This window comes from Protomyctophum bolini, assembly GCF_963924005.1.
Source record: "Protomyctophum bolini genome assembly, chromosome: 1".
Classification (NCBI taxonomy): Eukaryota; Metazoa; Chordata; class Actinopteri; order Myctophiformes; family Myctophidae; genus Protomyctophum; species Protomyctophum bolini.
The window spans coordinates 46,391,673-46,406,389 of NC_137862.1; the positions used below are offsets into that span (position 1 = coordinate 46,391,673).

Sequence of the window (14,717 nt, forward strand, 5' to 3'; positions counted from 1 at the left end):
GCCAGCGACTATGGTAAATCAGCTTAGAGAGTGTGGTGGGGGCCAGCGACTATGGTAAATCAGCCTAGAGAATGTGGTGGGGGCCAGCGACTATGGTAAATCAGCCTAGAGAATGTGGTGGGGGCCAGCGACTACGGTAAGTCAGCTTAGCCCATTCTGGACGGGAACCCCTTTTGGTGTTTAAAGCATTTATGTTATGCTTTAGCTATTGAAAAATAGCAGATCTACAAGCTCATAGTAGAGCTATGAGCTGATGTAGGGGAAAGGAACTGGTCAGAATAGCGTGTACCTTCCACTCGCTACGTCCGGCCGGGGAAACTCTCCCCTGTCGGGTGAAAAGAAGCAGCTTGGACTCCTCATGCATAGAAGGAAGCATGAGGTCAGTCCGCTGCTCCCCCAGGTTGGCAGAGGAAGTGTATAGCGCCCAGGATTACGTTAGATAATTGACACTGGGTGAAAAAATGGGTTACAAAAATTGTGGGATAAAGCATTTAAAAAAATGAGTTGCATGCTGAAAATATACGATCTACAAGTCTACAACGCGTCCCAGCACGACGCGTTGTAGGCTTGTAGATCGGCTATTTTCAGCAAGTGAAAAAAACAGTCATTACGACGGCATCAAGGCCTGCCAAAATACATTTGGTCAACTAAAACTAGACTAACAGTAAAACATTCCGGGTGACTAAAATGAGACTAAAACTAAATGAAAACTATTCAAGAGACTACCACTAAAAATAAAACAGAAATGTGCTGCCAAAAACAACACTGGGACAGAGTGAGCCTTGCTTGCAGCCTTGCACATCGATGATGCACTCTGGCCTTGAAACGACCTTAGTGGTGCAGATCACAGACATCAGGCACTGTTCTCTGCAGCAAGAGAATCCCAGAACACTACATGTCCGTCAGCCCTCCCTCCCCGCAGTGAGGATGATTCACTAAGGCAGAACCGCTCGTAACCCTCCCCCACAATGTGTTACTCTTGAAGTATGATTTATGCTTCAGTTAAAAATATGCCATTTTTGCTTTTTGAGTTGAAACGTTATTTCTGGTGAGCGACATGCTGCTTGCCACTTTGTCGCAAAGCATGAATCAGGCTTCAGGAGTTGTGCTCTTAACTTACAATGGATTCTTACTGGAGCAGATGTCTGCCTTCAGATTGCTGCTCATTTCAAGATATACTGTACTTTTTGGCCAACTTTGTCCAAGAAAACTTAAGAATATAAAACAAGAATACACCCCGGAGAATGCCATGGCCTGTTACTTTCGGGACAATTTAACACATTTTCCTCTTGCTGTCTCTCCTGTCTCTCAGGCACTCTAACCCAGTTCACTCTGGTCCTGTATGGAACGGGCTCTGCAACGTCCAGTTCCCCTGATGAGGAGCTATCTCAGCCTGGCAATGGCAGCTGTAAGACCTTTGACCTGCAGCAGATCTGCATCGGTAAGAACAGTGTCACTTTTGTCCGTTGTATACTAGTGTTTACAGCGTCTGTGGGAGCTGATTGGGGGGTACCATAGAGTAATAAAAGGATAGAGACCCCCCCTGCTATTCATGTCAATATAAGTTGCTCAGTGGTGTTTTGAAACACCCGGAATACTGCCGGAAGTCCCGGACCTCAAATTTGAGGTCCGGGCTTACGAACGTGACGTCATGAACGTCCGTCCACCTCCATGAAAGTGCTGCAATTCTACATTTCGCCAGTAGGTAGTGGCAGCTTCAACGTTGGATAGCCTTACTGGGGGCGTGGTACAGACATGTTGACTGTACAAGTTGGAACAGGGTGTGACATTGATCATAGTCTGCTTCATCACACCGTTTCGGTTATTTTTGCATCAAGTTTTCCTATTTCAAATGTATGACATTTTCGGTTTGCAAACTTCCTGTGAGGTACCTGAATATGAATGCTGTAAACTTCCATGTCATGAGAGGCTATTTTGCCAATAACAAAATAGCAGAATGATGATAGCCCTTTTTATCGGTTCCTTCTGACTCTGCAGTCAACATTTAAAATGAATGATATCTAGATTATGTCTACTGCCCAATCCAGATGGGCAGGCCTGACATGCCACGGAGCAGTGCCTCTGTGTGAAATCGAGTTCTAATGTATCCAATCTAGTTATTGTTTCTCCTTCATACTTTTCATTGGTTATTTAAAGACCCACAGACAACCACATTGCGATTGTGAGCTTGTAGATCAGGTGCGCAGATGGGGAGGGGGGGGGGGGATCGACCCCTCAGTAGTAGTATGACAAAGTAGGGCATTACTTTATTTAAATAAACTGAAATATGGAGGTATGAACTATGAGGTCACTGCCCAATGGCAACATATTCAAGTAAAAGCAATGATAGTTAGTCGGCTGAAATGGTGAAAGACTGCCCCCTGCAGGCTCTTGACGGTTCTTCCATGGCATAGGGCTCAACCAAACACAGATTGAAAGGCTACATTAGATTAGATTTGGTTAGAAAAAAAACTAATCAAAATAATAAATAACACAACTGCAGATTGAGTCTGAACCACAGCACGCTTTTCTAAACAGGTCGGTATATCATAATCTGATCTAAAGTCAAGTGATTAGCATAATAATTTGAGCAACTGCTTTAGTGCTTGAAACAAACGCACGGGTCTGTGAGTCAACAGTTAAAGCCCTGCTCTAAATTGGATTCTGTTCCCTCCCCCCGCGTCTCGCCACACTCTGTCAGTGCCCACAGTTTAATTGCCTTTGTAGGTAATGGTCTGCATCTGGACCTGGTGGAAATGGAAATGGGGCTGTTGACTTAAATATGCTGTACTCAGCACACAATTTACAAAGCCTTTTGTCATTGCATTTCTATGCACGAAGCAGCACTGGTGAAATGTAAAAGTGTTCATGTTTGAAATGGTGTATTCCAATGCGTTTTGAGACCACGTAGAATGAATGTGGGATAAGGATTGTCCCCAAAACATGTATTAGGTAACCAAACTATTTTTACGGAAGTATTGTACTTAAGTACAATTTTGAGGTATTTGTACTTTACTTGAGTATTTCCAATTTCCAGTACTTTTACTTCTACTCCACTACATCTCAGAGCCAAAATGTGTACTTTTACTCCACTACAACTATTTGAAAACTACTAGTTACTTTGTCGATTTTGATTAGAAAACATACATTTAACCACTTCACCCCTATACATTTCGGCCATTTGAAAATAGCCGATCTACAAGCTCACAATGTGTCGCGTTGTGACTCATTGAGATCTTGTAGATCATTTCAGATTGTCCTCTCTCTGTTCCAGAGTGCAACGCTGGCTACTACCTCTTCAGGCAGGGCTGTGTGAAGGCCTGTCCCCCGGGCTACTCCGTGGGGTCCCAGCCCCTCAACTACACGCTGGGGAACAACGTGGAAGCCTCCGTCCTGACCTGCCTGGCCTGCCGACCGCCCTGCCTGACCTGCAGCAGCCTCAGCCCCCACGCGTGTCTGTCCTGCCCCGCTCACACCCGCCTGGACGTGGTCTCCGGCACGTGCCTGCACCTCAACCTGATCCGCGAGTCTCCCGGCAGCTTCATGGTGGCCCAGGGGAAAGGCGGACCGACGCTCCAGACCAGCTCTCGGCTGCCCATCACCATCGCCGTGCTCAGCTGCATGGCCATCATCGCCACCTTCGCCGGCGTCTTCCTGCTGCTGCAGCTGCGCTCGGGCGCGCTCCCCAAGCTGCCCTCCCTGGAGGCCGGCGCGGGGGGCCTGAGGGCGGGCTTCGGTCTCGGGGGCAACAGGGTGGTGTCATACCGCGGGATCCCCACAGTGTGGGGGGAAGAAGGGATAAACACGGACTCCGATAATGAAGAGTTTGACGTCCACAACGAGAGGACTGCCTTTATCAAGACGCAAAGTGCTCTTTAACGCCCCCGGCCAGGGCCCTTCCCACTCCTCTCTTTGCTCTCAACAATCCCTCATCCCTTCCCTTTGATACAAAAGGGCTGTGGTACTGACCTTTCACAGTCGTCTACCTGCTTTCATCTCTCATTCCTTCTCATTGTCTCTCACTGGGTTCTTATCCGGGTCCTGCCTTCGGATCGTGTCTTCCACACGTCTGTGGAAGGCCTATAAACAGAGGCTGGGAATGGCCTGAGCTCTTGCTCTGTTCACAGTTGGGTGCATTTCCATTAAATTAACTCCTGTATCTCCCACGATTCGATCATGATCACTAGCAGACAGAGATTGTCTGTGATGGAGCCCACTTCCCCCCCACAACTTCAGGGTTCCCTGTGTCACAATAAACATGCGAGGATTGTTTGCTTACTCCCTCTTTATTTGTTTCCATGGGTCTCGTTGCAATAGCCAGATGAGATTGTTAGAGGTGGGGAACAGAACACAGTTTTTCTGTGCGTGAATGCGAGTGAGAGTGACTGGGGGTAAATTTCATGAGCATTATAGTTAGTTTTGTTACAGAGAACAGCTACAGCTGGTTCGGTCACAACTAGAACTATGAAATTATAATATCAAGTAATTGGGACTAAAAGTCCTATTGTGGAAATTATTGCTTCACTGTGAACCCCTGAGAATTGGCTGAAGCAAACCTTTTAAACTGTCAAGTTATTAACCTTTTTGGCACAAATTCAGTATTTGAAAAAGCATAATGCAACATCCCTACCAAAGGACCGCAAAACAATTTATATAAAACAAAAGACAAAATGTAGAAATGTAACCCACACTCTGATTTCCCTAAAGTAAGTGCCTCCTCAGGGTGGATGTTCATGGATACGTCATTTAACTGGATGTAATGTCTTCCTTTTTTTTCTTCTTTCTTTTTTCTTTTTGAGAACCAAAAAGAGTCCATCTTGGGTGTTTGGGTATTCAGTCTCTTTCATTTCGGGATTTTTCAAATTCTTTCTAGTTTCTTGTCTCTTCCTAGCTGCGTGCATCTGCATATAGGTGCCATTCTAGATGTGAAGAAGCCCTTTTGTCCTTCCATTGTCATCACCAATGCTGTCTCACAACTCGCAACGTTTTGCAGCTTACAATTCCCCCCCCCACCGTTTTAGATTTTCGGCTGCATTGACCTTTTCCTGGTAATGTTGCTATAATGTGATAGATACTATGAATTCTCCTGCCCTCTCAACCACTGAGCACTCGTATAGTAGAAACTCCATAGGCCTACTGACTTTTACTATTAGCAACTACAGTACATAAAAGAATCCCCTGACAAGATTTCATCCCATCTGTGAAGTCGTACTATATACTCAACAAGCTACGGTTGAGAGTAGCTGCAGAGTTTGTGAAACATATTGTCGCTGTCGGGCGGAAATGATATGTCCAAAACTATTACTTTTCAGGAAATGCAAAAAAGAGCCTGTGTTATAATGGATCCAATGTAGTTTAGTCACAAACGCTTAATACCTTTATTTGTTATATAATAATAAAACCCACGGACGGACTTAACCACTTTCAACCTGCCGTCCCTGTTTGGGAATTATAGACGAAAATTGTCTATAGCAGATATCGGCTATTTCATACCGTACGACTGTAGTATAAATAGGGCATTAATTAATTTACGAAAAAACAAGAAAAGAAAAAGATGAAATAAGGAGATGCATAGTTTCTGCTTGACTGCTGATATCAGCTCAATACATTACTTTTGAATGAACATGAGGGCTTGTCAAAGCAGCTGTTAGATAATGTGGGACCTGTGATCAACCTTGTATTTGTGTCGTTTCTCTTGTACCGTACTACAGAGCAGACTGAATGGTACACGTTATGTCTCACAACTCGCATCATTATGACCATGTGCTTATTATTATGTGTGAGAGAGAGCTTGTCCAAGTGAAGTGCCCTATTTTATATTTAGTCGCACAACTGCGTTGCTCGCCAAAAATAGCTGACTTTCAAGTGGGAAATGTGAAGTGTCTTTTGACCACTGTCTCTCGTGTGAAAACATTTTGGCCTGTAGCTTTCCTTCTCTCCTTGAGCTCACAGCTTTGTACTTACAGATTGAGGCAGAGTTACACTATCCTGAGAATCTGACCTGAGATCAGATTCTAAAAATGTCTTCTACATCCTGACAGTTTTCTGAAAAAGCTATGTTTCTATGTCAGTCGTTCTTCGATTTTTCAAAAATAGCAGACCTATAAGCTCGCAGCGCGCCACTCGGTGCCGCGCTATGAGCTTGTAGATCTGCTATTTTTCAATAGCTAAAGCATAACATGATGCTAACACCAAAAGGGGTTCCCGCCCAAAATGGGTTAAATGGGTAAATGGAGCATTTATATAGCGCCTTTATCCAAGGCGCTTAACATAGATTGTGCATTACATTCACCCATTCACACACACACACACGCATTCACCGATGGCAGAGGAAACCATGCAAGGCACCAACCTGCACATCAGGAGCAATTTGGGGTTCAGCGTCTTGCTCAAGGACACTTTGACACTAACTCTTAATTGTCTCACAGCTTCTCTACACCCATCATCCAGTCATATACTCTGGTCTGAACCTGAGATTATGTTCGGTATATTTAGCAATTAACTAGAATTTTAATGTTATTAATAGCAAAGATGTTTTGTTTTTTATCTTCAGTGAAAAGAATTCTAAAGCAGTTTTCCTCTAAAATCTGCATCTCATAAATTGATCCAGTGTATGTAGGATCCATCTGTTTTATTTTATTTTCAGTCCAGAACTGGTGAGCTTGCTGAGAGAGGTTGTCATGGTGATGACATCTACCTCTCACCGTTCAGCGATGTTCATATTAGTCACAAATGAAAAACGTTTCATGGGGAAGAGTGGAAGTAAAATCTCACGATTTTTCTTTTAGAAATAACAAGCAGTGCCAGCCAGCCAGGTCTGGAAGCCTGCGGCATAAATGATAATACCCCTAAACTTTATATTTGATTTATCACTTGCATAATTAGCCTCTAGGGTTGATCATCATGGGTGTTAACCCAAGTGCTTTAAATGTATGTTCTTTAAAATAGGAAGGGTAGGAATAGAGTTTTAAGTTTATACGCAGTTGTACAACGGTGTTGTGTGTGCTGGAAATAGCTGATCTACAAGCTCGATGCGAATGCACTGTGAACTTGTAGAGTGGCTCGATATTTTCAGTGCGTGTCATCATCTTACAACCAAGTATAGTATTAGTCAGGCTTAATATTCATAGGAATGTTCATAGGAGTGTTGAGACAGAGCTCTAGAGTCAACTTGGAATCAAGAGCATTGCTTTCAGGCATTACACGATCTCTTCTGTTAGCAAGACTTGACAATGTTTCAATGTTGATGTTGCTGTTGGGTGGAAACCTCATACTGTACTGTGAGCTCCATTTTCGTCGCTCCCTAAACTTCTTTGCCTTTTGTTTTTACTATTTTGAAAAAGATTTTTTGAATAGTTCATCTAGCCAATCTACATTGACACGTTGTGAGCTTGTATGTAGACTGGCCATTTTAACTATTCAAAAATGTTTTGCAAAATAGTAAAAAAAAAAAAAAAGGCAAAGACGTTTAGGGATAAGGGGTTTAGTGGTGATGAAAATGGAGCCCTGTATGCCCCTGTAACAAAAGTCATTCTTGTTAATTAGCCACTTTCAGTTTCACAAAAACGCAAAAATGGAAGATATATCTACATCGTATGTCGGCTATTTTTGCTACTTTTGTAGAAAAAATGACATTAGGCTACTATGACGAATTGGGGCATTCATTTATGAAAAAACAAATATGAAATATGGAGAATAGGGGTTTCTGCCCGACAGCAACATATACATAGATTTTATGTCCCTGACAATCACAGTTTGTTTTCCCTTTTGGCAGGGATTGTTTGCTTGGAAGTTGTACAAGCATCACAAGAAAATGAAGCTTGATTTAAAGATTTCTTGATAAAAGCTTTCATTGGAGGTAACACTGTACCATAAATATGTTTGAGCTAATTTGATTAACGTTGTGATATCATCACCTTGCACAAAATATGCAAAGATTTACAACTAGAAAGGCAAGGTAATAAATGGCAAGTATCATAAAATTAATTAACCTTACCCGCTTGCCAATGGCGGCAGTAACTCTAAAATGCACTGGGAGTCAGCTGCTTCAGCCAGGGGAATACACTTTTAAAAACAACCTCTAAATTGGGTTTTTAGACTTATTTGTTATGAAACCTATTCAAAAATGATGTGTGAATCCTTACAAAATGTATTGTGCAGTGGCTCACAACCTTAATTTCAAGGATGCCCACTTTGATATACAGTACATTGCCCTGTAAAATACAGTATGTGGCCGGTCAAGACTCACCCATGGCTTCCACATGCGTTTAGGGTTTGGGGATGGGGTTAGTACAGTATATGGGGCCCTATGGTAGGAATATTGGGTGTGGGATTGTATAATGCTACGCACCCAATTTAACTGTGTACAATCGTATCAATCAATTAGCTCGGGGTCCCCTTGAACCCCAACCTCACGTTGACCACCAGTGCTCCAGTACTATGCAGACATGAAGACTGCATTATCCATATACTGTAATACTTTTTATTTTATTAATGAACAGGGGATGTTACACCAGAAAGCTAATTCAGAGATGCTTTCCTATCTTAAATGTTTGCTGTTTATGTGATTTTTTTGTTTTTGTTTTCCTGATTTGGAAAGTCATATGTTTAAAGCTTCATCTCTTGACCTTATTTTGGTCTAAAAAAATAATTGCGCTCTGCAAAAACTGTGCTGGAAAGTATCCTTGGTTGAAATGGTTCTTTAACATCCAATTCATGTCCAGATTGTTATTGAAAAGGTTCTATGTAGCTCCTCTGATTATCAGAAATGTCCTATTTTGCGTTGATTCATTCCTATCTATGCTACAACTATGGTGGTTAGTTTCAAGTTTGGCTTAATCCCAGCAATATCTTTGGCTTAACCAAAGACTGAACACCCTTTCATTTTTTCTTTTCTTTTACTATTTGTCCTGTGAGCCTATTTTGCATTTGGATATCGGCATCCATCAACTTATATTTAATTAGTTTTTTTCCTGTAATTTTTGCCTTTAAATATCTACACAGTAAATGATTAGTGTTCATTTAACACTAACCCTACAGTTAGTTGGTTGGTTCCATAGACACCACCTTCCTGTAACACTAAAGCTAAAGTTGATGTGATAAAAAGACAAAAACAAAACCTGGTTTTGTCCAAAAGTTAAATATCTATATTCCAATAGTAATCATTGAGTGTTAATTCAGTAACGGGTCTCCCCAACCCCCGTGCTCTTGGAAAACGGAAAATACATTTTTACTTCTGCAACAATAATGTTATCCAGTGAGAGAGAACTCCACAAAGATCATTTATCAGCTTCAATTTGAATGTTTTTCCAGTTATAAATGTGTGATCAATTTCACTTTAGTCCTTTATCCTGTACGAGTTCTCTCCCGATTAGATAAAATTGGTATTGGCAACTGAGAATGTATTTATAGAAGAGCTACTGTTACTGAACACTATAGCAATGATTGCTGTCAGAATATCGAAGATTGCTGTCAGAATATCGAACTACACGTATAAAATATATATATATATATATATCACTTACACCACCTTGATATTAACACTGATTTTACTGTATAAAGATTTTCAGTGGCATTCTGCATGTTCAGCAGCTGTGGAGGGAGGCGGTAGAGAATGTATTGTATCCCATCACCATAAACAACTTAAGGGCTGAAGTGTGTGTGTGCGTGTGTGTGTATGCGTGCGTGTGTTTGCGTGCGTGCGTGTGTGTGTGTGGCGCACGTCTAAAGTATAAATGAAACACTTGGGTGTGCAGGTTCAGTGGAACTGCCTCATGCAGCTCTGTTGACCACTTCCCACCTCTTACGAGGTCACTGACCTGTGGCTGCACACAGTGCACCAGTGACCTATGAATAATAGAAAACAAAATGAACTGTATTACTTGGGACATAGCTCTAAAATAAGGCCTATTTTTGTACTATATGAATGGTGCAGTGTAATTTTCTTGTAATTTAAAGATTTTGTTTTTGTGCTTTTATTTTCTCCTTATTTAATTGATGTCAATTATAGATTCTACTAAAAAAAAATAAAGATCTATGCAAATTTGATTCTGTGAATTTCTTCCAATCCTTACCATGCCGTGCTGATTCATAATAGAACATCAACTTTGTGGACATCGAAAAGATCACTCGCATGCTTAAAGGACCACTTTCAACTTACAGTATCTTCATATTGTTCCTCACTAATGTTCATGATAAAATACCACAATCTTTTCCTACTCAGTCTGTGTCTCATAAATGGTAAATGGTAAATGGTGCATTTATATAGAGCCTTTATCATAGGAGGGCTGTGGGCACTTGTTACCCATAACTCTGGGAGTGTACAAATGGAACCAAATGAGACCACATTGACCAATGGTGTAGCACAGTGATACTCAACCTCAGGCCCGCGGGCCACATCAGGCCCGTGGGACCATTATGACTGGCCCACCAATGAAAATAAAAAAAAAAGAAGAAAAAAAAATCTGGAAAATGAAATAAAAATAAATAAATCTGAATGAAGTTATCTTTAATTACATTATTATAAGTAATACTATTAGAGTTGTATATTACTCGAACGAAAATAAAAGCTTGGGGGGGGGGGGGGATGCAATGCAAATGAAAGACATATACTCTGTATCCCTATTCCCTGACATTTTATAGCTAAACGGACAGAATTCTATTTTATTTGAATGATGAAACCCAGCTGCCATTAATAGTTGGAAATGGAAATGGAAATTGCGGAAATTGTAATTGCGGAAATGGTGGAAATGGAAATTGCGGAAATGGCGGAAATTGCGGAAATTGCGGAAATGGTAATTGCGGAAATTGCAGCAATGGTGGAAATGGAATTTGCGGAAATTGCGGAAATGGAAATTGAGGAAATTGCGGAAATGGAAATTGCGGAAATTGCGGAAATGGAAATTGCGGAAATTGCGGAAATTGTAATTGCGGAAATTGCGGAAATTGTTCTTCACTTATAGCTATCTATTTTCAGGTAGATTGTTTTATTTTACTCAGTCAGCCATATCACTACTCATTTTTTTTCATGAAAAAGGTCATAGCTGGGTAATCTATTTTCAGGCAAATTGTGTTTATTGTATTTTATTTTACTCAGCCATAACAATTTATTTTCTGTTAACCAACTTGCTGGCTGGCAGGCAGGCAGACAGCTACTCATAGACAGGCAGACAGACAGACAGCTACTCATGGAGAATTGGACAGGCAGGCAGTCAGACAGCTACTCATAGACAGGCAGACAGACAGCTACTCATGGAGAATTGGACAGGCAGGCAGACAGCTACTCATGGACAATTGGACAGGCAGGAAGGCAGACAGCTACTCATAGACAGACAGACAGCTACTCATGGACAATTGGACAGGCAGGAAGGCAGACAGCTACTCATAGACAATTGGGCAGGCAGGCAGACAGCTACTCATAGACAGACAGACAGCTACTCATGGACAATTGGACAGGCAGGAAGGCAGACAGCTACTCATAGACAGGCAGACAGACAGCTAATCATGGACAATTAGGCAGGCAGGCAGACAGCTACTCATAGACAGGCAGACAGACAGCTACTCATGGACAATTAGGCAGGCAGGCAGACAGCTACTCAGACAGGCAGACAGACAGCTACTCATGGACAATTGGACAGGCAGGCAGGCAGGCAGGCAGACAGACAGCTACTCATAGACAGGCAGGCAGACAGCTACTCATAGACAGGCAGACAGTAAGACAGCTACTCATTGACAGACAGACAAATAACTACTCATGGACAGACAGACAGACAGGCAGGCAGGCAGGCAGGCAAAGAGCTACTCATGTTATGTTATTATAACAGCTACTCATGTTATGTGCAATAATTTGTGCAGTTATGGAAACAGCTCTTTGTGTTTATGCAAGAAAATTTAACACATTTATTTATTTACATATTGTGTGCATGCACATTGTACTTTGATACATTTTGCGAAAATAAAGCAATTGAAAGAGAGAAGTTATCAAGTATCATTAATGTCGTAATTTTATCTACTGGCCCCTGGCCCCTTGCCATTTTTGTAATGTGGCCCACAGGTAAATCTATTTGAGTATCCCTGGTGTAGCAGAGTGTGTTTCTGTTTGACCAGAATGGAACAGAGCCTTCATTAATATCAGCGGTATAATGCCTGAAGGAAGTCCATTGACATGGATGTAAACACATTGGCTAAAACTTTATTAGACGTATTACTCTAATGAATGTTCAGTTAACCATTTCTTAATGCTTGTTGACTATTAATGAGACCTTCAGATGGCAGCCAGGATTTCATTTCCTTAACTCATTATTAGGACTGAGGCCGATTCTAAAAACGCCTTCTTAGGCACAAACCGCACCGATGATTCGCCATGCAACTCTAGTTGCGTGAAACCATTATGAACAAGTACCCCAAAACGGTTTCCCGTCCTAAATGGTTATTTAAAAGACCATTCTTACTTGGCTTCGTCCCAAGTGGGACATAAGGCTTAATTTGATGATCTGCCTCCAACGGGACATGTTGTGCCTCGCTTGCCCCATTTAAGGTTCATCTCCTTTAGCTGAGCTGTCACGTTTCGTCACCAGGTGGTTTTGGCTCGACCTTGACTTCTTGTCCCTACTGGGGTCCATCTCACTCATACAGTGCAACCTTTGAGATTCGATCCAGGGCCATTCGGAGTACATGACCCAACCATTGTAGATAGCAGCGTTTGGTTTTCGACACAACGTTAGAGCACCTGGCCATTCTGTGCAAAGAAAGACCATTCTGGTGTCATCTAAATGAATATACTGTGATATCAGGCATCTCCATTCTAAAAATCACACCCGTGTGAAGTGAGGGGCGCTCTTATCATCTTACGACATTGAGGACAAAACAAACAGACAAAACTCTGTTCATTGTTAATGGCATTTAATGTTTGTGTTAGTGACAAAACCAACATTAAACTCTGTTCATTGTTAATGGCATTTAATGTTTGTGTTAGTGGCAAAACCAACATTAAACTCTGTCCATTGTCAATGGCGTTTTTAATGTTTGTCTAAGGAAAAACAAACATTAAACCTGTATAGTAGGGGCTAGCGCCCCTCAAAAAGTTAAAGGCATACTAGGTAGAATCCCAGATATGCACGTGTGTAATGCTGATTTGCGCTCCATATACGGGCATACCGTTACCGTTGTGACTACATCAATGTCGTCAGATGGGGGAGGTATTATGATGACATCAATGTCGTCAGCTATTCTGACATCCATGTCAGATATATTCAGTAGCACATATTTTCTTAAATGGACCTGTGTGATTCAAGCAACACGCCACTCTGTTTTAAATGAGCGAGATTAACTTCACCAGACTGAACAACCAGCGTTTTGCAATGTTCGGAAAACTTAAGAACCGAAGTGCTGCAAACGCAGAGTCGGTATGTGGCACCGTGTCCTGTGATGAGCGCATCTTACGTGACTGTCACCAGCTGTACATCGACGCAGACAGTGGGCTGATCACAGTAGCCCAGTCTGTTGGTATAACGCTGCAGCCACCGAGGAAAAAGATCACGGTCATGGTGATGGGAAACCACTCGGCTGGCAAGAGCACCTTCATCAACTGGTACGTCGAAGAACACATCCAACGCACCGGTGTCGCTATAGAGACCCAGGGCTTCACCTTCGTCACTAGTGGCCGCAAGAGAGAATCTCTCACGGGAAACGCCACCTTTCATCTATACCCACATTTCAAGCCTCTGCAGGAATTCAAAGGTGTGTCAGAGTACCTGAGCACGGAGATCTGCACGTCGCGGCAGAAGCGCTTCAGCCTGGTGACATTCGTGGACACGCCGGGCCTCGTGGACGGAGACATGAAGTATCCCTTCGACGTGGACCAGGTTCTCATGTGGCTGGGGGAACAGTGTGACCTGATCCTGGTGTTCTTCGACCCCATGGGCCAGGCTCTGTGCAAGCGCACGCTGAACATCGTGGAGCGCCTGAACGACAAGCACGGGGACCGGCTGCGCTTCTACCTCAGCAAGGCCGACGAGGCCGGCGGAGACTCGGACCGGCAGAGGGTGATGATGCAGATCGTTCAGGAGCTGTGCAAGCGGCCGGGACTCAACAAGTGTGGCTTCGACATGCCTACTATCTACATTCCTACTCCGAGCAAGCCCAGCCGCTGTGTCAACCAGATCGAGGAGCTGTGTCGCACCGTCGAGAAGACCATCAACCATGCTCTCCAGAACACGCTCAACACACTGGAGAAGGACTGCGAGCTCATCACCGAGGCCATCGAGATCGTCCTCGACGACGACATGCAGGCCAGCGTCGAGAATCAACGGCTGCACCTCAAAGGCTTCTTCCTGGGCCTGCTGGGGCTCAGCATGCCACTGGCATGGATGGTCCTGCTGCTCGTGAGCAACCTCTCCAGAGACGTGCTAGAAGCGCTGCTGGGACGTGACAGCAACGCCAAGCTCTCTCTCCACATGACTCCTGTGGTGCACGTGTTCAACTCCCTGTCTGCGAAGCAGCAGTTCTACGGATGTGGCGTGCTGGTGTTCCTGTCCTACATCCTGCTCCTCCTCGCTAGCAAATCCTTCAGGACTCCGCACACTCTGTCGCGCAAACAGAAGAGGGAGCTGCAAGAGAGACTGGATTACGTGCAGGACGTGGTCAAGGCCAAAAAGAAAGCAATGTATGAAGACTACCTGCGCCAGAGTGTCTGTGATCAAGACATGGGCTGCTTGTAG

The 14,717-nt window shown here is 43.1% G+C and overlaps 2 protein-coding genes across 2 annotated transcripts in view; both read left to right on the forward strand.

Annotated features, from left to right (window-relative positions):
• furina (furin (paired basic amino acid cleaving enzyme) a) overlaps positions 1–10,047 on the forward strand; it is a 98,836-nt gene extending 88,789 nt beyond the window's left edge. Inside the window, exons 15-16 of the mRNA XM_080767287.1 lie at positions 1,313–1,441; positions 3,275–10,047. Coding sequence (XP_080623413.1) covers positions 1,313–1,441; positions 3,275–3,879 — 734 coding nt within the window. The 3' untranslated portion in view covers positions 3,880–10,047. The remainder of the gene's footprint in view (positions 1–1,312; positions 1,442–3,274) is intronic.
• Positions 10,048–13,358: 3,311 nt separating this feature from the next.
• On the forward strand, positions 13,359–14,717 carry LOC308320534 (EH domain-containing protein 2-like; the record flags this gene model as incomplete). Its single annotated transcript, XM_080771033.1, has 1 exon — positions 13,359–14,717. One exon carries the CDS (start codon positions 13,359–13,361, stop codon positions 14,715–14,717), a length of 1,359 nt encoding a protein of 452 aa, XP_080627159.1.